Source organism: Macaca nemestrina, chromosome 5 (genome assembly GCF_043159975.1).
Source record: "Macaca nemestrina isolate mMacNem1 chromosome 5, mMacNem.hap1, whole genome shotgun sequence".
Lineage (NCBI taxonomy): Eukaryota > Metazoa > Chordata > Mammalia > Primates > Cercopithecidae > Macaca > Macaca nemestrina.
In genome coordinates, this window is record NC_092129.1 from 33,808,658 (window position 1) to 33,830,727 (window position 22,070).

Here is a 22,070-nt window from a genome sequence, read left to right on the forward strand (position 1 = left end):
AAATCTAAAAAACCAGTTGATACCCATAGTCTGATATTTTCAGTTGGAATGAATTCCTGTGACAGCATGAACATACACCCACCACCAGGTCTGTAATAGAAACCACTTTGCAAGACATTACAGGCTGCCACAGATTTCTCAGGTCCTCACAGCAAGACAGTGGTGGTCTTGGGGATGGATACATTTCATCTTCCTTGAAGACTGATACCACCCTCCGGTTGTCACCCCATAGGAAATCAGGAAGTATGCTAAGCTATCCAGTGGACTTGGAATTACACTGCATTGTGCTAGTGGAAATATCCTATCCAACATTATGATTTATTTTGAAGGAAAATGGAAAAAAAAATACACACAAAACGGTGGAAGGAAGCTGCACACAACATCGCCAAACAGCTGGCTTGTTTTATATCCCAGAAACAGCTTGGGACTAACTGTATTCACAAGATCTCTTGGCAGAGTAGCTTGATGAAAATACCAAAGCTGTGAGAAGTGTTCTTTTGCTGAATCCTTCATGTAGCTATCATACGGTTTATTAACTTAAATGAGAATATGTACACCTTTTTTTTCCAAAATGTGCTTTGTATATTTAAATGAGAAACTTACTGATTCTTTATACGGCACAAACATGATTCACCACAGTATTCGCACCAAATAAACCCTAATAATGTTCAGAAACTATAATCCTAGACATGTATTGATTTCCTTCTTTCTTTCAAGTAGTATTTTTGGGGGCAGTCGAGGGAGAATTTGATAGAAATGTAAGCTTGAGTTCAACGGCACTGGTGACTTTCTTGGGTGCCAAGGTTAATTTCAGAGGGAAATTAGTTTTAATGGCTTCATCCATACATTTATCCATTCTTTTAACATTTAACTCTTACTTCCTTAAGCGAAAAATATAACTCAATTCTAAACACATTTCTGGCTCACCTGCTAGATGCCAGAAATGTGTATCTTGAGGAATATACAAGATCTGCTTTACTCTTTTAGAATCCCTGCACTAGAGAGGATTCAGTATTTTCAGATTCAGTATTTTAGAAGACCTTGCATTCTATTCCTTACTAAGTATCCAAGGTAGATTCAATTAGCTGGAACATATTCATATTTTTATCGTGAGGCATTTTGAGTCTATTCTTTGTGACACCAGAATTAGTTTCTCCTCTCAGAGTTTGCTATATTTCTCTGGTGACTCAAGTAGTTTATTGGCAGTCAGTTTGTAAAAGGCTCCCTGGGATTATCTAAATGCAGGATGTTAGCAATGGAAATACATATCATTGCCTCTCCTGTCAAAAAATGTAATTAAAACACATGATATATCATCTTACAAAAGTGGATGAAAATTTCAGTGGGTGACCTTGAGTCACAGCTCCCCAGTGCACACACTGTCCTGTACCCAAGCATCTCCCAGACAGCACAGAACTCCCACTTCCTGCATCCCTGTACGTTTGGCGCTGTGTGTATGTTTGTGTGTGTGTGTGTGAGAGTGTGTGTGTGTATTTTCAGTTCAAAATCTACCACTCAATTTCACTTTCTTTAACAATTTTGGTTTGATTCAACTTGTTACATAGGTAATAATCCATTTACAAAAAAAAAAAAGTGAAAATACGTGCTTCTTCCTATCTGTATATTGAGAGATTCCTCATTCTTTTTTATGGTTGCAAATAATTCATTATGCAGATATACAATTTATTTAACCAGTCCCATATTGATGGATACTAGGTTATTTCCAGTCCTTTGATGTGACAAAAAAATTATAATCAAAAATGCTGAGGTAATAATATTGTTTTTGTCAGTTTGGGCAGCCATAAGAAAGTTCCATAGACTAGGCGGGCTGTAAACAAGAGAAATTCATTTCCCACAGTTCTGGAGACTGAAAGTCTGAGATCAAGGTATCTGCATGGTTGCCCTCTGGTGAGGACTCTTTTCTGGCTTGCATACTGCTGACTTCTTGTAGCCTCACATGGTGGAAAGAGAGCTAGCTAGCTCTCTGACCTCCTTTTATTAGGTCACTAATCTCATTCATGAGGGCTCCACCTTCAGGATCTAATTATCTACCAAAGGCCTTGCCCCCAAATATCATCACATTTGGGATTAGGGTTCCGACATATGAATTTTAGTGGGGGAATGCAAACATTCAGTCCATTAACCATATTCAGTTCACCTGCATTATAGTATCCATATCATTTTATATCTGTAGAATAATTCCTAGAAGTGGAATTGCTAGGTCAAAATTACTGTGTGTTTCTAATTTTGATAGTTACTGCTCAATTTACTTTCTTGAGAATTTGTATCATTTTAACTTTATACCTGTAAATGTAAGAGACATGTACCTACTCTCTTAGTCGTACAATCAGAGAGTATTACTAATATTTGTGGAGTTGGCCAATCTGAAAAAATGGGAAGTTTATTAGTTTTTAACTAACATTTATCCTATTATGAGGGAGGATCAGTATCTTATAAACGTTTAACAGTAATTTTCATTTTCTTTTCTTTGAATAGGGCCCTCATATATTTGTGCATTTTGTTATGTTGTTGGTGTGTTTCTTTCTTTATTAACAAGAGTTCTTTAGGTAATGGGAACATACTTCCTTTATTTGTGCTAACAGTACTTTTTATTTTATCACACAGTTTATTCTTCATCAGAATTCTTTGCTCTTGGGACGTCTCTGTGAGAGCTTGCCAGCATTGTACACCTTTGGAGGGCAGTTTGTTGTCAATTTCTCAATTCTTCTTTCACATAGAAAATGATCTGACTGAATTGTATTTCTTTCGGTGTCAACTGTGCTAAATTATTGTCCTAAAAAATTCACCGTTCCATTCAGGTTTAACATATTTTTTAGAGTGTGATTTTCATAGAGTATGTTACATTCTTGGTCATTTTTTGTCTTCTTGACCTATCAATTACTAAAACAAAACTACACACAACAATAACCTAAAACAACCTATTGAAATATCTCACTGTGAAGATAGATTTGTCTAGTTTTTCTTGTAATTTTTATTCTCCACATTTTAAGGCTACATAATGTGATGCTTTCAAGTATAGAATTATTTTAAGTTCCTAATGGGTTCCTTTTGTAATCTGATGTTTTATAACTTTTCCCCCAAGTTTTCTGGTTTCCCACCATACCACAGATTCTTAAATAATTTAGGGCACAATAATTTTCAGAGAAAGAATGATTAAGAATTCGTGGAAATCCTAAGAAGGTCAAGTTGGTGCAGTGCCTTGGAAGAAAGAAATAGAGGTAGCTGAAGTATATAGAGAAATGCCTATGATATAAACAAACAAATTGCATGTACATGTATTAAGAAGACTATAACATATGTCAATTACTTCACTGGATGCCAGTGTATAGGCATGTACCTGAATCTGCCTAACAGATTGGGAGAATGGGAAGTTACCTTTATTTTTCCAAGAAAAAGAAACAAAATCAATATTAAAATTTTGGAAAACATAATTGTTAAATTATTTTTCATATTGTCTAGATTCACATCTCTTTAATCAATGGGAGACCAAGTGCCGATGATCCTTCTCCAGAACTGCTGGAGTTTACCTCTGCTCGCTATATTCGCCTGAGATTTCAGAGGATCCGCACACTGAATGCTGACTTGATGATGTTTGCTCACAAAGACCCAAGAGAAATTGACCCCATTGTCACCAGAAGAGTAAGTTATGATGAATCGTATTAGAACCTACAAATGATATCCCAGTTATCTTTTTGTCTGTTAAATACTTTTAAAAAATTGTTAGTGATTTGTAGGAGTGGTTATTATCAAATTTTTATTTTAGAATTTTAAATTATTTTTATTAATTATCATTATTTGAAATTTGGCAGACTTTCATTTGTTCAGATTCAAGCTGTGCCACTTATTACACGTGTAACATTTATCAAACATTTTAGCCTTCTCAAACTTTAATTTCTTCTTTTGTAAAATGAGAATCACAATGTCCAGTTAATAATCTTACTTTTCAGGATAAAATTAGTCTTTGTACTTTAGGTGATCTGTACTGCTATTATAATTGGCTTTGGCAAGTTACTACTGCAAGTGCAGGGGCTTTGAAACATGATTTTTGCCATAACTGAGCCAGTATACACACATGCACACATACAGAGAGCAGTATGTCTGAAACCTTAATGTGCATGGAATTAGCCAGTGATCTTGTGGAAATATAGATTATGATTCAGTAGGGCAGAGCAGAGACACTGCACTTCAAAAACTTTCCAGGTGATGCTGGTGTTGCTGGTTTGTAGGCCATCAAATAATTTGGTTTTATGCTTGATTAATGAATCACAATCCATAGTTTTAAAAATGCACTGTTATAGGAGAAAACTGATTCTACATACTGTTTTATTTTCCTTTACAAATAAAATATTAGGTGAAAAAAGTTTAAAGCATCTTTTCAAAAGCTTTTTGAACACAAGAGCTAACAGACGTGCTGTCTTCCAGTGTTAAACAGGAATTTGTGGAATTACAAGATAGATGACCAACTCAGATTGGTATGAGTGATAACCGTGCTTCCTCCTGTCTACCTTCTACCACATTCACTGGTTTATGGCACCTCCCACATATGCTGCTACACAACCAAGACATTATTATCAGTGAAATCAATTCAGCCATAACTCCATAAAGCAAACTCCTGTGAATAGAGTATCTCCTGTATGACTAGAGGCATAGCTAAGAAAGAGGATTATAGGGAGAAATTAATATTGTAGGACAAAGCACTTAATTCTAGAATGATCCTACTAAGGTAACACCACTGTTATCAGTTGCAAAATTGCTGAATCACTAGGGTAAATAGTTACAGATCCTAAATACTCCTCACATGTTTTCTTTCCTCGTTACTTAACTTCCCACATTTAACCTCTCCATCATCACAAGGTAACTTTTAAGGCTTTAGTTAGTCCTATGCAACGTATGTCAGATGTTTTAGTGCCCTGTATTTTCCAAACTTGAAATAATTTCCCCTTGTATTATATCTCAACATATTGTACATTGTCTCATGTAAAACTAATCATTATTTTATAGCAATGTTTAGACTTTTCACTCATTTAAGAAAACATTTTCAATTCTAATTTTGGTGTGACTTAAAAATATACACCGAGGAAGACTGAATAATATTGAAGTGAAATTTAATCTTTCTTGACAGTATATCTAGCAGAGAAAAAAAATCAATGAAAATAAATTAGTGTTCTTTCTATCATCTTTTGCAGGAGGCAGAGTGGGGGTTGGGGTACACATCTATTATTTGTAACTTTATCGTACATGAGCCTTTAAAATAGTGCAGTGTAAGTCAACATATAAATATGTTGTTTTGAAAGTACTGAAGTTCAATAAACACTACATCTAAATTTAAATATATAAAAATAAGATAGCGAATTTTAGCTCTTCTTCACGACTCAAAGCAAAGCATTATACATTTATATTTGAAATAGATTTCACAGTTTTAAAAGCATTTACAAATACTACTGTATCAGCATTCTAAGCAAATATCTCTATTTGTATGTATATTATTAAGTGATGAGGTAAAATGAAAAAAAAAAAATTTATACTATCCAAACTCCCTAGCCAGTTCCATTACTTCAAGGTCTCGGTATATCAAATAAGATAACATAACAAATATATTTTCAAAGACACTATATGTATGTAACAAAAACAAATAAAAGGAAAAAGAAACAAAGAAGTAAATTGGAAAAAGGGGATTTTTAGTCAGGTAACTCAGATATGTGTCCACCTACATATTCTTGCTAAATCTGTGTTTTTCTTTTGTGTGTGAAATTGGAATAATAGAACTATTGAACACTAAGATGGTTATTTGAATATGATAATGTAAAGTGCTCTGAAAATTATAAAATGTTATGTACATATTAATTAAAATTTTAAAAATAGTCCAGCCTCCATAATTATCCTTAAAAAATAGCTGGATAGATTAAAATAATTAGTAAGATAGCTCTATATTAACTTCATATATAAAGGTAATTGTATGGACTTTTAAACATAGTAATATAAAAATGCAAATGTTCTGCACAATAAACTTACAGTTAATGACTTTTTAATTTTCTTCTTAATAATTAAGGACTATATTGTTATGAGCACAATTTCTCCCTAAATTTTGTTAGTTCTTTTCAAATCCATCAAGTAAAACAGTGTGCATATGATTTGTGAATACTGCAGTTCCTATAATCACAATAAAAGAGGGTTTCTTGCAAGAAACTATGTAAAACAACTTTTAAGAAGAATAGCTGTCCTTAGCCCCAGATAAAAACTACTGTCAGCCACAGGTACTCCAGCATGGACTTGGTACTGACTGGGAGAAAGACATTTCTAAAATGCCTACCTAACTTAAATTAAAGGCCACTCTTCCTTTGGGCTAAGATTACAATGCTAGAAGTTACTTTGTTGGTTTTGTGAGTCCTCACTTGTCCTTAAGAAACACAAATGTCCTTCAAACTAAGGATAAAAGCAGAAAATAAAGTTTTTACTGAATGTCCCCTTTTGTTATTTTCACCTTGCAATCATCTTAACAGGATTTCTCTCTGCATTGCTTTTTGCAGTATTACTACTCGGTCAAGGATATTTCAGTTGGAGGGATGTGCATCTGCTATGGTCATGCCAGGGCTTGTCCACTTGATCCAGCGACAAATGTATGTATATTTATAGGATGCTTAGGCAAAATGAAGCCCTGTGCTGTAAAATGTTTCATGAGAGTCTTTGCTGACAGAGAACACTGTAAATGGGTGTCAGGTCCCCACTTAGACAGTGTAACAGAAATCCATGCCAGGGTGAAATAAGAGCTGGCAGTTAGGATGATAGACTTTGAAATCAGCCATCACAGTATCAGAAAACAGATTAGTTTTTCTTTTTTCTTTTCTTTTTTTCAAAAAGGCTCCAAACTGGTCTATTTTGAAACCTCTCTAGCTATGACAGCCTGCCTCATGATGTAGCTTTAGCGAATGCCTGCCATCAATCAACCTGACCATTTCTTTTATAGTTTTTAATCAAAAAATTAATGCAAATGAATTAAAAAATGTGCAGGGAAGTAAATATATAAATGGCAATGGAACAGGAGGATAAAGTAGGGCAGGGGCAATGAGGGGATGGAGGGGGTGGAGTGGATGAGAGAATCAAGAGAGCAGTAGTGGCAAGCCGGAAAATGCCAGAATGCTTTTGGATAGAGTTTTTTCATTAATGACAATGAATTAAGTGAACATAACCTAAAGGAGAAGATGAATAATGAGCATCTGTTTTTCCTGTCGTAGACAAACTGGTGAAATTCAAACTCATCTCCTGTATAGTATATGGAAAAATACATTGAATAGTAACATCAGTGAATGTAAATAGGCCACAATTTTTTTCTCAAATATTGTAATGCAAATGACATTATACTCAAAGCTAGTTTTCTGATTATTGGATTATAATGTTATCTCCTAGGAAGATTAAAGTACACTAGCATATTTTTATGGGCAAAGCTGCAGTGCTGCTTTCTGCCTGGTATGGGTGCTTTTTTTTTTTTTTTTCATTTTTTAAAATTTTACTTTAAATCCTGGGATACTCATGCACAACATGCAGGTTTGTTACATAGGTAAATGTGTGTCATGTCATGGTCATTTGCTGCCCCTATCACCTGCCCCATCACCTAGGCGTAATTTTCCACAGGCTTTAGAGTCCCTTTGTCTCACTGGCTTTCTGCATTTTAAAAATCCATTTACTGTTATTTTATTTGTAAGAAGTGAAAGAAATGCATATGCCACCATGGGATACAATGCTGCCATAAAAAGGAATGAGATCATGTCCTTTGCAGGGACATGGATGAAGCTGGAAACCATCATCCTCAGGAAACTAACACAGGAACAGAAAACCAAACACTGCATGTTCTCATTCATAAGTGAGAGCTAAACAATAAGAACACATGGACTCAAGGAGGGGAACAACACACACCTGGGCTTATCAGATGGAGGGAGACAAAAGGAGGGATAACATCAGGACAAATAGCTAATGCAGGCAGGGTGCTTTCTATCAGGTGTACTGATGAGCAGTGTTTCCAAGGCTTTGAAAGTCCGCAAGACAGCCTTGGAAGGCCAGTTCCATGTAGCAAATTGAGACTGTATTCAGAGCACACACAGACAGGAGATTTAGTCCTAGAGACATTAGATTTATGTTTTACCTGCATCCCCAGAGGCCTAGGAATCAACTCCCTCCTTTTTGCCATATCCAAAAATGTTAACAACATTTTGAGGGGAGCCTTAAAATAAGCACATCGACCCCCAAAAAACACATAGCTCCCAGGCATCAGAGAAGGAGAATTCAGTCTTCAAGACCACTCCCAGCTTGGCCTTCCTGCTTTCTTCTGAGCCTAAACCCAGTGATTCCAGAACCAGCCTGGACTTCCTGAAGCTGATGTCGATCAAATACACCCACTTCAAGCCTGGCACCACTTTCTTCCTAGACTGTGTAGTTTTACATTTTAGTACATAGTCCAGATGTTTTCTCTTTTCTTCGTAGTATCTTTAGAGAGAGGCTTCCTTTATGGTTCTAAATAAGGCTAAAATTTGTGCTTCCTCCCTCTTCTTGACTAGAAATCTCGCTGTGAGTGTGAACATAACACATGTGGCGATAGCTGTGATCAGTGCTGTCCAGGATTCCATCAGAAACCCTGGAGAGCTGGAACTTTTCTAACTAAAACTGAATGTGAAGGTATGTTCTTTAGAAGCCAACAAAATATGTCATACTTCCTTTCCAAGAAAAAAAAGCCAATAATGAAAAATAGTGAAATGGCTGGTTATGCAAATGTGTCAACAAATACTCATTTATATTATCACTTCGAAGAGAACCCATATGTCTAGCTTTTCCTAAAGGGAAATATCTAAGAAACGTAGCAGATGACTTTATAGCCTAATAGTGACAACTGGTCTTATTAGGTGACAGGTATCATGGAGGAACCTGTGTTTCTGGAGATTTTCTCCACCCAAGAAAAGACCTGAAAATAGTCTTGGGCTGAGCTGTAAACCTAAACTAGCATAAAGTCCAATTCAACTGAATTCAAATATTAATATTACAGTAAATCAGCCCTAACCACATTTTTTTCAGCTCACTAAGTATATATGGCCTTCAAAAACAGCTTGATAGACATTTTAAATTAATACCAACAGTATATATTCTCCGAATAACAAATTAACTCAACTCACATTTATCATGTACAACATGTCAGACATGACAGGTCTTTAAAGCTATTGAATCATAACACACCTTAATCATAAAATGTTCCCCAACTATAAGATATAAAGTCGGCCTTCCATATCCACGGTTTCCCCATCCATGGGTCTAACTAACTGCAGATCAAAAATGTTTGAAAAATAATTGCATCTGTACTGAACTTGTAAAGACGTTTTTCTTGTTATTATTTCCTAAACAATATAATACAGCAACTATTTATGTAGTATTTACATTTTGTTAGGTATTATAAGTAATCTAGAGATGATTTAAAGTATACAGGAGAATGTGCATAGGCTGTATGTAAATACTATGCCACTTTATAACAGGGACTTGAGTATCCTTGAATCTTGGTGTTTGAGGGAGGTCCTGGAACCATTCCCATGGATATTGAGGGATGGTTGTATTTTCTTTTTAGTTTGAGATTCTGCATATATGCTATTAGGTCTCCTTATTTTCTGCACTCACTTCATTTGCTTTTGGATTTGTGTCTGCCTGCTTATAAAGATATTATGAATTAGAAATCTCCCATTATTATAGAAGCATATCTGGAGGCATGAGCCACCATTGGATCATCACTCACCATGCATGGTAGGGGACCATTGGAAGCCCAGCCTTTGTTTCCTTCAACTACTTCCAGCCATGTTCTGGCTAATCTCTCAGTTCTCCACAGCTTCTCCATAGAAAACAGACATTTGTTCTAAAGAGTAACTTTAAATGTAATGCCACCCAGGGATGCTTGCTCTCGAGCTTCTTTAAATTTTAATTACATTTCTCTTCTGTTTGTGGAATATCAGTAATCATAAGTGGGAGCAGCACTTGAAGTTAGGGGTCTTCCTGTTGCCACTGACATGCTTTCACACAGTGATAATTATGTAATGTTAAGTGGCTCTGCAAAATCCTTTACCACTCTTTACTTGTGTTTCTATGTTTAAATACAAAACAAAAAGAATAGAGCAACTTGTTAGCAATAGAGGTAGACTAACCAAAGCAAGACATTTCAAACTGCTACTGTACACGTTTTTAAAATAGTGGAATTGTGAAGCATTTTTTTTTTCTTTCCCTGTAGGGAAGAGGGAAGGTCATATTTCCAAACTGAAAAACAAACATTTTAAAAACCCAGAAATTCAAGATGGGGATCTTAGCCATAAAGTCATACATAAAATCACACTTTCAGCAATGAATACATTCCTAAAAGCTTATGTAAAAATGTTCTTTTCCAAGTTGAATCATATTCCAATCACCTTAATATTTAGAAAAATCCTTCCGTGACATGACAAATCCCTCCATAAAATGAATAATCACATTCTAATTCATTTGAGTTTAATTTGGATTTTCATCAATCTAGCTTACATAAGGGAAGATAATATCTCTAAAAAGCATAGAATATTCATTCAACTGCTAAGCCTTTACTAAAGAACAGTTTCATATGATGTATCTTGGACATTCCGTGAAATAGTAAGTTGCTGACGACGGAGCAAAAACATGGCTTCGTGATCAGTTACTAGCCATATTCTTGAAGGTTACACACAGAGCAGGGTAGGCTGCAGTCTACAGACAGAAAATGGGGCTGTAGGTGTAGGGTCCTGGCTGCACAGAGTGTGTGAAGGACCGTTTCTTTGGCATCAGTGTTTTACCTATAGTAGTTCATAGTTGTAAACACTCTTGACAACACCAATTCTAAATAGTGTGAGTTTGTACTACTTTATGTTTTCCTCTGCTTACACTGGCAGCAGAAGTTTTGACTGTTTCTTGAAATACACTTTTACAACAAAGCTTTTAAGAATTCATAGCCAGGTCCAATGGCATGCTCCCAGGTACTGGAAAGAAGCTATGGTGGGAGGATCTCTTGAGCCCAGGAGTTTGAGGCCAGCCTGAGCCACATAGTGAGATCCTGTCTGTATTATTCTGTTTTCACATTGCTATAAAGATACTACCCGAGACTGGGTAATTTATAAAGGAAAGAGGTTTAGTTGATTCACCCTTCTGCATGGCCAGGAGGCCTCAGGAAACTTACAATCAAGGAGAAAGAGGGAGCAGGCATGTCTTACATGGTGCAGGAGAGAGAGGAGAAAGTGAAGGGGGAAGAGCCCCTTATAAAACCATCAGATCTTGTAAGAACTCACTCACTATCACGAGGACAGCGTGGGGGAGCTGCCCCCTTGATCCAATCTCCTTCCTCCCTCCATACATGGAGATTACAATTTGAAATGAGATTTGGGTGGGGACACAGAGCCAAGCTATATCACTGTCTTTCTGAAGAAAAAAAAAGGAAGTCTTGTATGTTGTCCTAAAGATATAAAACTGCTTACAATGCCTAGTGATTTGTATTTATTACTGTGTGTTCCCTAAAGTTTGAAACTCTCCATTAACATAGCAAAAATGCTATATTCTAAATCAAATGTCAGCAGGTTGGGAAGGGTATTTACAACAAACATGACAAAGGGATAATAACCTTTCTATATTAAGAGATCTTACATATCAATAGAAAAAAGTTAATTAACCTGTAAAAATGAGAAAGATCAAAACAGGTATTCCTCAGAAATGACATATAACTTTGTAAAAAGATAATCACACTCATAATGAAGGAAGTATCAATTAAAACAATGACAATATTATTTTTCACTTATCAAAGTGTTTATTCTTATCAAAGTGATTATTCTTCCACTCAACAAATATTTGAATGCTTATTATGTCCGGGAATTATATTCAAGGGTTGATATCACACTAGCTTGGTGGCTATGGAGACACTGTTTTATCATATCTACTAGAGGAAAAGTTCATTTGTCATAGCATTCCTGGAGGGGAATTTTTAAGTGATTAAAATTTAAATTTTACATATCCTCTGACTAGAAATTATGCTTCCAGGAGTTTAGCCTATAGATATATTAATATAGATGTACAGGGCATAGTATCATGATCCTCATCATTGTTATACAAGTGCTACCACTACTGCTACTAACATTTCTTGAGCTCAGTATTTAGTATGTTTCAGGCATTCTGCTAAGCATTCGCAAAACATGTATAAGAGACAAGTACTAAAGTGATGCTAGGACTTGAGTTTTTGCCTAAGTCTCTCAATTGGCAAATAGGAAACTTTTCTAACATTAGAGCTCCTCCCTGCACCCAGCATCCTTGTCCTCTCAGTATGTGTTCAGTGTTATTTGAAAGGGAGAAACATGGAAACTGTGTAACTGTTCATTAATAGGGACCTGATCAATACCTTCATTCAAGTAGTACCCTGTGTACCCTTAGGGGATACACATGCTAATGTGGAAAGAGCTTCATGATTTACTGTTAGTAAAAAGAAATGGTTCTAAACAGTATACAAATGCCCCTTCCCTTTTGTAGAATAAATAAAAAGATTGAGTTGTATGCATACAAGCACACCTATGTGCACACACACACACACACGTGAAAATAAATGTAAGTACTCCTAAGAAACTCAACATCTCAGGTAGGAAGGAGACTCTACGTCAGTATATTTCCCTGGTTCTATCCTAATATAAATTCTTCATGTTTAGAAAAGTCTTACCCAATCCTTTCTGGAGAAAGGGATTTTTCACTTCTTTGAATTCTTCTAATGTAACATGAAAAAGACACGGAGGATGAAGAGAAGAAAAATCAATTGTGAACTTATTTATAAGACATTATGCTAATGATTGTACTTGCATTATCTCACTTGCACTTTTAGATATCCCAATCTAGTAATTACTATTGATCACTCCGTGTTTTATATGGAAACTGAGCCTTCATGTAATTAAGAATTTTCCAGTGTCATATGACTACTAAGTAGGGGAGAGCACACTCACATCCAAGACAGTTGGGTGCAAAATAGCATGATCTTAGCCGCTAACTCTCGGTTTGTCTTAATTCCTTGGCGCACGCCATGTATCTTATTTCATTCACCAGGTAGAATGTGAAGGGATCCTGGCAGTCTTTAGCAGTGCAGACTCTGGAGTCTGGCTTCAGAGGTTGGTTTCCAATACTGATTGGAGGATCTTTTACATGTTATTTCACTTCTCTGGACTCAGGTTTCTAGTATATAAAAATGGGTTAATAATAATAATACCTAATTCCTAAAAGCATTTTTGAGGATTAAAATCAGTAGCAACAAATATGGAGCATTCAGAACAGTGTCTGGCATTGAAAAAAACCTAAATATGTTTTAGTTGTTATTAGTATCAAAAGAAAGGAATTACATTATATGTATTTTTCTTTACCCATAGGCTCTAATACAGAAATTTCCATATGGTAATAATTCATTACAGATGACCTAGTTGTTAATCATTCAGTGCCATCATTCAATAATTTATTATTTGTTATAATAGGAAATTGTAAGTTGATCCATATAAAATTGCACATTAGTCAAAATCAAATATTGGCAATTGCATATGATTGAGCTTAATGTATATGTTTTAATTATTTCAAATTCCATTAAAATGTGTGAATTTATTAATACCTACAATAAATCCAGATACTTTCTAGATGCCTTTGTGTGTGTGTATGCTAAATGTAATTTCCCGTATGGTACAAAAATCTAGGCCAGGAGCGGTGGCTCACGCCTGTAATCCCAACACTTTGGGAGACTAAGGCGGGTGGATCACGGGTCAGGAGTTCAAGACCAGCCTGGTCAACATGGTGAAACCCTGTCTCTACTAAAAATACAAAAATTAGCTGGGTGTAGTGACGCACGCCTGTAGTCCCAGCTACTCGGGAGGCTGGGACAGGAAGATTGCTTGAACCTGGGAGGCAGAGGTTGCAGTGAGCCAAGATGGTGCCACTCTGCACTCCAGCCTGGCAGCAGAGCAAGACTCTGTCTCAAAAAAAAAAAAAATCTATTATGTATAATAGAAATGATTTTTAAATGTATCTGAAATCTGAAATTAATGTTTATTAATTTATTTTTCCCTAATGCAGCATGCAATTGTCATGGAAAAGCTGAAGAATGCTATTATGATGAAAATGTTGCCAGAAGAAGTCTGAGTTTGAATATACATGGAAAGTACATTGGAGGGGGTGTTTGCATTAATTGTACCCAAAATACTGCTGGTATAAACTGTGAGACATGTATTGATGGCTTCTTCAGACCCAAAGGGGTAAAGTATGCTTTTTCCTTCATAAAGAGTTATTTTTTGCTTTTTCATACAAAAATGTTTTATACAAAAAAAAATTTTTGAAAGCTTCTCTAAGCAGTTGAACCTCAAATTAAAAGGTGAGTAGGAATATTTCATAGTTGAAACTAAATCTGTGAGGATGTAAAATAAAACATTTCCATCACTCCAGGAAGTTTTATCATGGCTTCTTCCAGTCAATCCCCACCCCAGGCAAACTCTATTCTGAGTTTTAGAACATAAATTACATGTGCCTCTTAGAGAATTTCATAAAAATGAAATCATACAGTACATACTAGTCTGTCTTCTTTCACTCAAGATAACATTTTGAGATTTATCCATGTTGTTTGTGCATCAGTAGTTCTTTTTCTTGAAAGAAATTGCTGAGTAGTATTTATCTGCCTGAACATATTAAAATTTTAAATCCATTCTCCTGTTGATAGAAATCAAGATCTTTTCCAGTTTTAGTTTAGCTTCTACAAATAATTTTATACTACTATTTTTTTAGACTATACGTTTTATAGTCATGTTTTTATTTACCTTGTGTAAATACTTAGGAGTAGAATACTTTTTTCATAAGATAGGTAGATGCTTAACTTTATAAGAAACCATCAATATTTTGCCAAATTAGTAATAATGTATAATGTGTTCACCAAAAAGTTATATGAGTTCCAATTGTTCTATATCATCTCTAATATATGATGTTGACTACCTTTTCGGATTTTAGTCATCTAGTGGATGTGAAATGGCATCTGATTTTGGATTTAATTTTAATTTAAGGACTTATTGACCATTCCTGTATCTTCTCATATGAAGTACATGTTCAATGTCTAAATAATATTTTTTATCCTAAAAACTTACAGAGCTATTGCCCATATCAAGTAAATGTTTGTGTGTGGTGTGAAATATGTAACCAGATTTATATGGTTAACCTGAAGTTCTATACCATTTGTTGAAAAATCAATTGATCATATTACATGGATCAATTTCTAGAACCTCGGTTATCTATTTTTCCAAGCATCTGTTTTTCTCTCTATGTGCTAATACCATACTATCTTCATTGCTTTAGTAAGTCTAGAATTTAGGTAATATAATGTACCAATTTTATTATTTATTTTCAAGATTGTTTTGTCTATAGCAGGGTATGTGTGTGTGTGTGTGTTTCCATACAATTTTAGAATCAACTTGTCAATTACAGAAAATATTAGGATTATTGCTTAGAATCTACATGCAAATATGGAAAATGGAGCTTGAGGAGTTGTTGGTCAAAGAATACAAAATTTCAGTTAGATAGTAGGAAAACATTGAAGATATCTATTGCACAACATGGTGACTATAGTTAATAACAATATATTTATTCTTGAAAAATGCTGAGAGTAGATTTTCAGCATTCTTACCACAAAATTGATAATTATGTTAGATAATATGTTATTAGTTTGATATAACCATTTCACAATTTGTATATATATATAACATATACAGTGATATTCAAAATATCATGTCACACTTGATAAATATATACAATTTTGTCAAAAGAAAAAATTAAACTTTAAAAGAAAACAAGTATTGAGGAAAATAACATAATAATATTGAGTCATTTAACCAATGAACATAGCATACCTCTCCATTTATTTCTATCTTCTTTATTCATGTCAGTGTTCCAGTACAGAGATCTTGCATGTCTTTTGTTAAATTAATCTTTAGTATTTTGCTTTGCATGATTGCAAAAAAAGTTTTTAAAATAGTTTTCAAATTATTTAATGTAATTATTAAAGAATTTTGAATATTGACTTTATGTCCTATAGCCATCCTCAATTTCTTTATTAGTTCTAGTAGTTTTAAACTACGTGCTTTAGAAACGTACACATAAACAATCATTTTACCCGCAAGTAAATTCAGACTTACTTCTTGCTTTGCAATCTTTATGCCAAGGTTAACTAAAAATAGTGAGAGCTGACATCTTCACTTTGTTCTCAATTTTAAAGTAATATTTCACTATTGAGTATGACGTGAACTGCAGATTTTTAATGGACGCCCTTTATCAGATTCAGTAGGTCCCCCATTATTCCTAAGTTGCAGAGAGTTTTTATAACAAAATGGTTTTGAATTTTGTCATATGCTTTTTGAAACCTACTGAAATGAACATAAGGATTTTCTCCTTTATTCTGATAACGTGGACAATTTACACAAATTTAATTTTAAAATATGAAGCCAGCTCTGCATTTGTGAATTAATCTCCATTTGGTTATGTTATATTATCATTTTTATATATTGGATGATTCAGTTGACTAATGTTTGGTTAAGAATTTTGACATCCTTTCATAAAAGATATTGGATTGGTCTATAATTTTATTTTCTTATAATGTCTTTGTCAGGTTTTTTTATCGGGGTATACTGGCATCAACAAATGATCTGGGAAATGCAATTCATCTTCCTCTGTTTTCTAAAGTAACTTCAGATTAAAATTAATTCTCTTTAAAATGCTTGATAAAATTTCCCGGTGAAACTATCTGAGTCTCTAGTTTTCTTTGTGGGAAAACTTTTTTAAATGCATTGGCTAATTTTTATTAGACATAGGCCTAGATAAGTTTTGTATTAATATCTTTGGGGAGGGTCAATTTTTGATATATTGTATTTTTCAAGTAATTTATTCAATTCATCTAAATTGTCAAATTATTGGCAATTGGCAGTTTTAAAAATTCCATTATTATTTTCTTGAAGTCTATAGCATCTATCTGGATATCCCCTCTGTGGTTTTTAAAATGATTAAGTTGTGCTTTTCTCCTTTTATTGATCACTTTTGTTAGGGGTTTATCAATTTTCTTAATCTTTTCAAAAAAACTCCTGCCATTTTATTTTTTGTATTTTTATTGATTCTGTTCTATTTATTATATTATTCATTTGACCTGTTTTGGGTTTAAATTATATCTTCTTTTGCTACCTATCAATTTGGAAAGTTAAATGATTTTAAACCTTTCTTCTTTTATCATGTGAACTTTTAAATATAAATTTCCTTCTAGCAGTTCTTTAGCTGCTGCTCATGAATTCAGAAATTCTGTATGTTCATTATCTATGTAACATAATTTATAATTTCTCTTGCAATTTATTTTTTGTTGTCTAATTTCCAAATATTTAAGCTTTATTAAATATTACATTTTTTATTTCTACACTGGATGTTTATGATCTGAGAACATACTCTCTAAGATGTCAAACTTTAGAAGTTTATTGAAATTTAACTTATGGCTCAGTGCATGGTCTCTCTTGGTAAACAAATAAATGTGGATTTTTCCAGTCTGATTATGGATTCCTACCTTTCTTTCATTTTTTCAGTATTTCTTCATGTTTTTTGAAGCTCTGTTATGAGGTACATACATATTTAGAATATTTTGAATCTTTATATTTTTTATATCTTATAAATTGATATTTTAATAACTGTGATGATCTCCACTTAATCTCAGATATCACTTTTTATCATAAAGTCTACTTTGTTTTTTATTAATATTGTTATAGCAGTTTTCATATGCTTACTCTGTATGGTATGTCTTTTCTGATTTTGTTTAACTTTCAACCTATCTTTATTTTCATTTAAAAGATTTCTTATAAAGAGTAAAATAGATGGAGTTTTTATCCTGAAAGTTACTGTGTGTTTAGTCCACAAATTTAATATAGTTAATAATATGATCGGGTTTTGCTCTTTGTTTCCTATTTGTGTCACAAAATTTTTGTTCCCATTCTTCCTTTTCTGTCTACTTTTATGTTAAACAAATATCTTTCAGTATTCCATTTTATTTCCTTTATTATCTTTTTAGCAGTACCTCTTTGTATATATTTTTTTCCATTCCAACTTTTATTTTAGGTTCAGGGAGTACGTGGGTAAATTATGTGTCATGGGATTTGGTGCACAGATTATTTCATCACCCAGATAATAAGCATAAGTTTTTCAATCTTCACCCCGCTCCCACCCTTCTCAAGTAGGCCCTGGTGTCTATTGTTGCCTTCTTTGTGTCCACGTGTACTCAATGTTTACCTCCCACTCATAAGAGAGAACATGCAGTATCTGGTTTTCTATTCTAACATTAATTCACTTAGGATAATGGCCTTTGGCTCCATCCGTGTTGCATCAAAGGACATGATTTTATTCTTTTTTATGGCTGTGTAGTATTCCATAGTGTATATGTACTACATTTTTTTATTCAGTCCACCGATGATGGTACCTAGGTTGATTCCATGTCTTTGTTACTGTGAATAGGGCTGCGATGAACATATGCATGCATGTGGCTTTATGGTAGAATGATATATATTCCTTTGGGTAAATGCCCAGTAATGGGATTGCTGAGTTGAGTGCTAGTTCTGTTTTAAGTTTTTTGAGAAATCTCCCAACTGTTTCCCACAGTGGCTGAACTAATTTACATTCCCACCAGCAGTGTATAAATGTTCCCTTTCTCTGCAACCTCACCAGTATCTGTTATTTTTGACTTTCAGTAATAGCCATTCTGACGGATGTGAGATGGTAGTATTTTAAGCTCATGATATAGTGATATAGTCCTATCTTTTGGACTATAGTTTTCATATGTTGCACATAATTTATAAGCCACTAATACAATGTTGTAATTTTTGTTTGAAGTCACAAAGTTACAAAAACAGTCTTAAAGAAATGAAAAGAAGGAAACAAACTTTACATTAACCCAAATTTTCCCATTTCCCATACTCTGTGGTTCTATCTTATATATATTGCCCTCCTGCTTGAAAAATTTCCTTTTAGCATTTTTTTTTTTTTTTTTTGGTAGTGCAGAGCTGCTGGTGACAAATTTTCTCAACTTCCCTTTATCTGAAAATGTCTTTAATCTACTTTCATTATTGAAGGATATTTTCATCATAGTTACAGAGATGTGTGTTTTCTTCTTTGTTTAGCATTTTAAAGATGTGGTACCATTATTTTCTGGATTTCATTCATTCTTATGACAACATAGCCATTATTTGTTTCTCTGTTCTATATATATCTTTAATTCACTAGATGATTTCAAAATTTTTTTGTATCTGCTTTTTGACAGTTATACCATGTATGATAAAACTTTGGCCTGTAGACCAAATCTAACTCATGGCCTATATTTGTATGACCTGTAAGCAAAGGATGTTTCTACATTTGTAAAGGTTTGTTAAAAGACGAAGCAGAAGAAGGGGAGAATGAAGAGAACTTTGAGGGGGAAGAAGAGAAGGAGGAATGAACAGAGTCTTTATATGGCTTATTTTACTATCTGGCCCTTTACAGAAAAGTTTTCCAGCCTCAGAGTTAAACTATGATGTGTCTATATGGCTTTCAAGCTTACCTTGCTTGATTCGCAAAGCTTCCAGGAACTATAAATTGAGATTTTATTCCACATCTAGGAAATTTTAGGCTATTTTTTTAACACCTATTTTTGGATCAATGTTTTTCTTTCTCTTTCTAGGACTCCAACTGCATGTGTGCTAAGGTGTTGATTGTATCTGAGGCAGTGCTAATTAATTTTTTTTTCTTTCTCTGTTCTTTAGATTGGATCTTTTCCCCTTTATCTGTCCTTATACTTTGTTCTACATATAATGCATCTTTAATTTAATAGCTGATTTTAAAATATTCTCATTAGGCCAGGCACGATGGCTCACACCTATAATCCCATCACTTTGGAAGGCCGAGGCAGGCAAATCACTTGCGGTCAGGAGTTCAAGACCAACCTGGCCAACATGGTGAAACACCGTCTCTATTAAAAATACAAAATTTAGCCAGGCATGGTGGCAGGCACCTGTAATCTCAGCTACTCTGGAGGCTGAGGCAGGAGAATAGCTTGAACCCAGGAACTGAGGCTGCAGTGGGCTGAACTTTTGCCAGTGCACTTCAGCCTGGGTGAGAGATCGAGACCCTATCTCAAAAATAAATAAATAAATAAATAAATAAATAAATAAATAAATAAATTCTCATTATTTATATATAATTTTAACAATTATACCATGTTTGAGAAAACTTTGGCCTGTAGACCAAATCCTGGCCTATAGCCAGATGACTACAAAAGTAGTAGTCATTAGGTAGACTTCTCTTCCTCCTACCATCTTTACCTGATGTTAAGCATATCCAGTGAATTATTAAATTGAGGTATTTTACTTTTCAGCTTTCTGGAGTTATTATATTCCTTAGAGCTTCCATTTCCCTGCTGAAATGCTCCAGGCTTTCACTCATTATAAACATTATTTCCTTTATATTCTTGGTCATATTTACAGAACTTACGTTGACTTCCTTGTATGCTAATTTCAATATCTGGGTCACCTCAGGATCTGCTTTTTTTAGCTTCTTTTTTTAATAAGGACAACATTTTCCTGTTTCTTTCCTGTATATCTAATACAGTAGTCCTCCTTTATTCACAGAGGATATGTTCCAGGAACTCCAGTTGATACCTGAAATCACAGATAGTACCAAACTTATATATACTATGTTTTTTTCTGTTTGATACCTGTGATGGGACTAAGTGACTAACAGGAGGATAGTGTCTCTACAGCATAGATATGCTGGACAAAGGGATGATTCATATCCCTGGCGAGACAGAGCAAGATGGCTTGAGATTTCACCACACTATCCAAAATGGAATGCAAATTAAAACTTATGAATTGTTTATTTCTGGAGTTTTCCATTTAATATTTCTGAACTGTGGTTAACCATGATAACTGAAACCTCAGACAGCAAAACTGCAGATGAGGTGGGGACTACTGTAATTTATCATCTGTACAGGACATTTTGGAGAATACAATGCAGAGACGCTGGTTTCTGTTATGTTCCTCTGAAGATTTTGAATTGATTCTAATGAGTAATAAACTTGCTGAGTGATCACCATGAAGTCATGAAAGTTTCCTTTCATATTTTGTTGGGACAGATTAATGGCAAACTCCAGGTATTCGTCAGACATTTCTAATGTAGTTAACTTAAAGTCCAATTTCTCTTTACCTTATGGTTTGTAACACCTGAAAACTCTTCTCACCTTGTTCAGTTTACCAGCGGTTGCTTTCCACTGAATTTCCTAGAATCTTCTGAATGAATATACGATAAAGGGATCAGTAAAGGCTGGGAAGGGTATTGTTATGCAAATTTTGTGAACTGCAATTTAACAGCTAAATAATTTATCTCTATCATGTTCATAAAATTATTGTCTTAAAAATGTCATTTTAGATTTATCCACTTAATAACATTTCATTTATATGTGTATATAAAATATGCCTTACCTATTCTGTGCACAGTCCTAACTTCATAATGGGGGAACGAATGAATGTGTCTTAAACAAATGATGATTTTGAAACTCATCTGTGAAGTTAGTTAATTGAGATTCAGTCAGGTATATAAATAAGTCTAATTTTAACACTCTGATTTATAGTAGCAAACAAGTTTTCATTTGTAAATTAAGCCTAGATATATATACATATGAAAGCTATATTTAATAGGTGGGTATTTCTTGGACAAATAATTTAGTTTTTTTGTTTTTTTCCTATTAAATCTGGAAAATAAATCTTGTATATATAGCATATGAACACAGTGTAGGTTTGTTTAAGTAACTGTGTTCATATACTATATAAACAAGATAAAAAGGAATAAAACATGAAAATATCAATAATTATTGAATCTAAGTAACAAATATATAGGAGTTTATTGTTCCATCACCTTTACATTTGTGTAAGCATGTAAAGGAACTGGATTTTAGACATTATAAACATGTATTAAAGGTAATTCTTATAATT

General features: G+C 34.0%; 1 protein-coding gene across 7 annotated transcripts in view; it reads left to right on the forward strand.

Annotated features, from left to right (window-relative positions):
- The window catches only part of LOC105465590 (laminin subunit alpha 2), a 628,094-nt gene that overhangs the window by 244,481 nt on the left and 361,543 nt on the right, over positions 1 to 22,070 (forward strand). For all 7 annotated transcript variants that reach the window (XM_071096438.1, XM_071096439.1, XM_071096441.1 and 4 more), the window contains exons 5-8: positions 3,481 to 3,660; positions 6,549 to 6,638; positions 8,571 to 8,688; positions 14,125 to 14,303. In XM_071096438.1, coding sequence (XP_070952539.1) covers positions 3,481 to 3,660; positions 6,549 to 6,638; positions 8,571 to 8,688; positions 14,125 to 14,303 — 567 coding nt within the window. The remainder of the gene's footprint in view (positions 1 to 3,480; positions 3,661 to 6,548; positions 6,639 to 8,570; positions 8,689 to 14,124; positions 14,304 to 22,070) is intronic.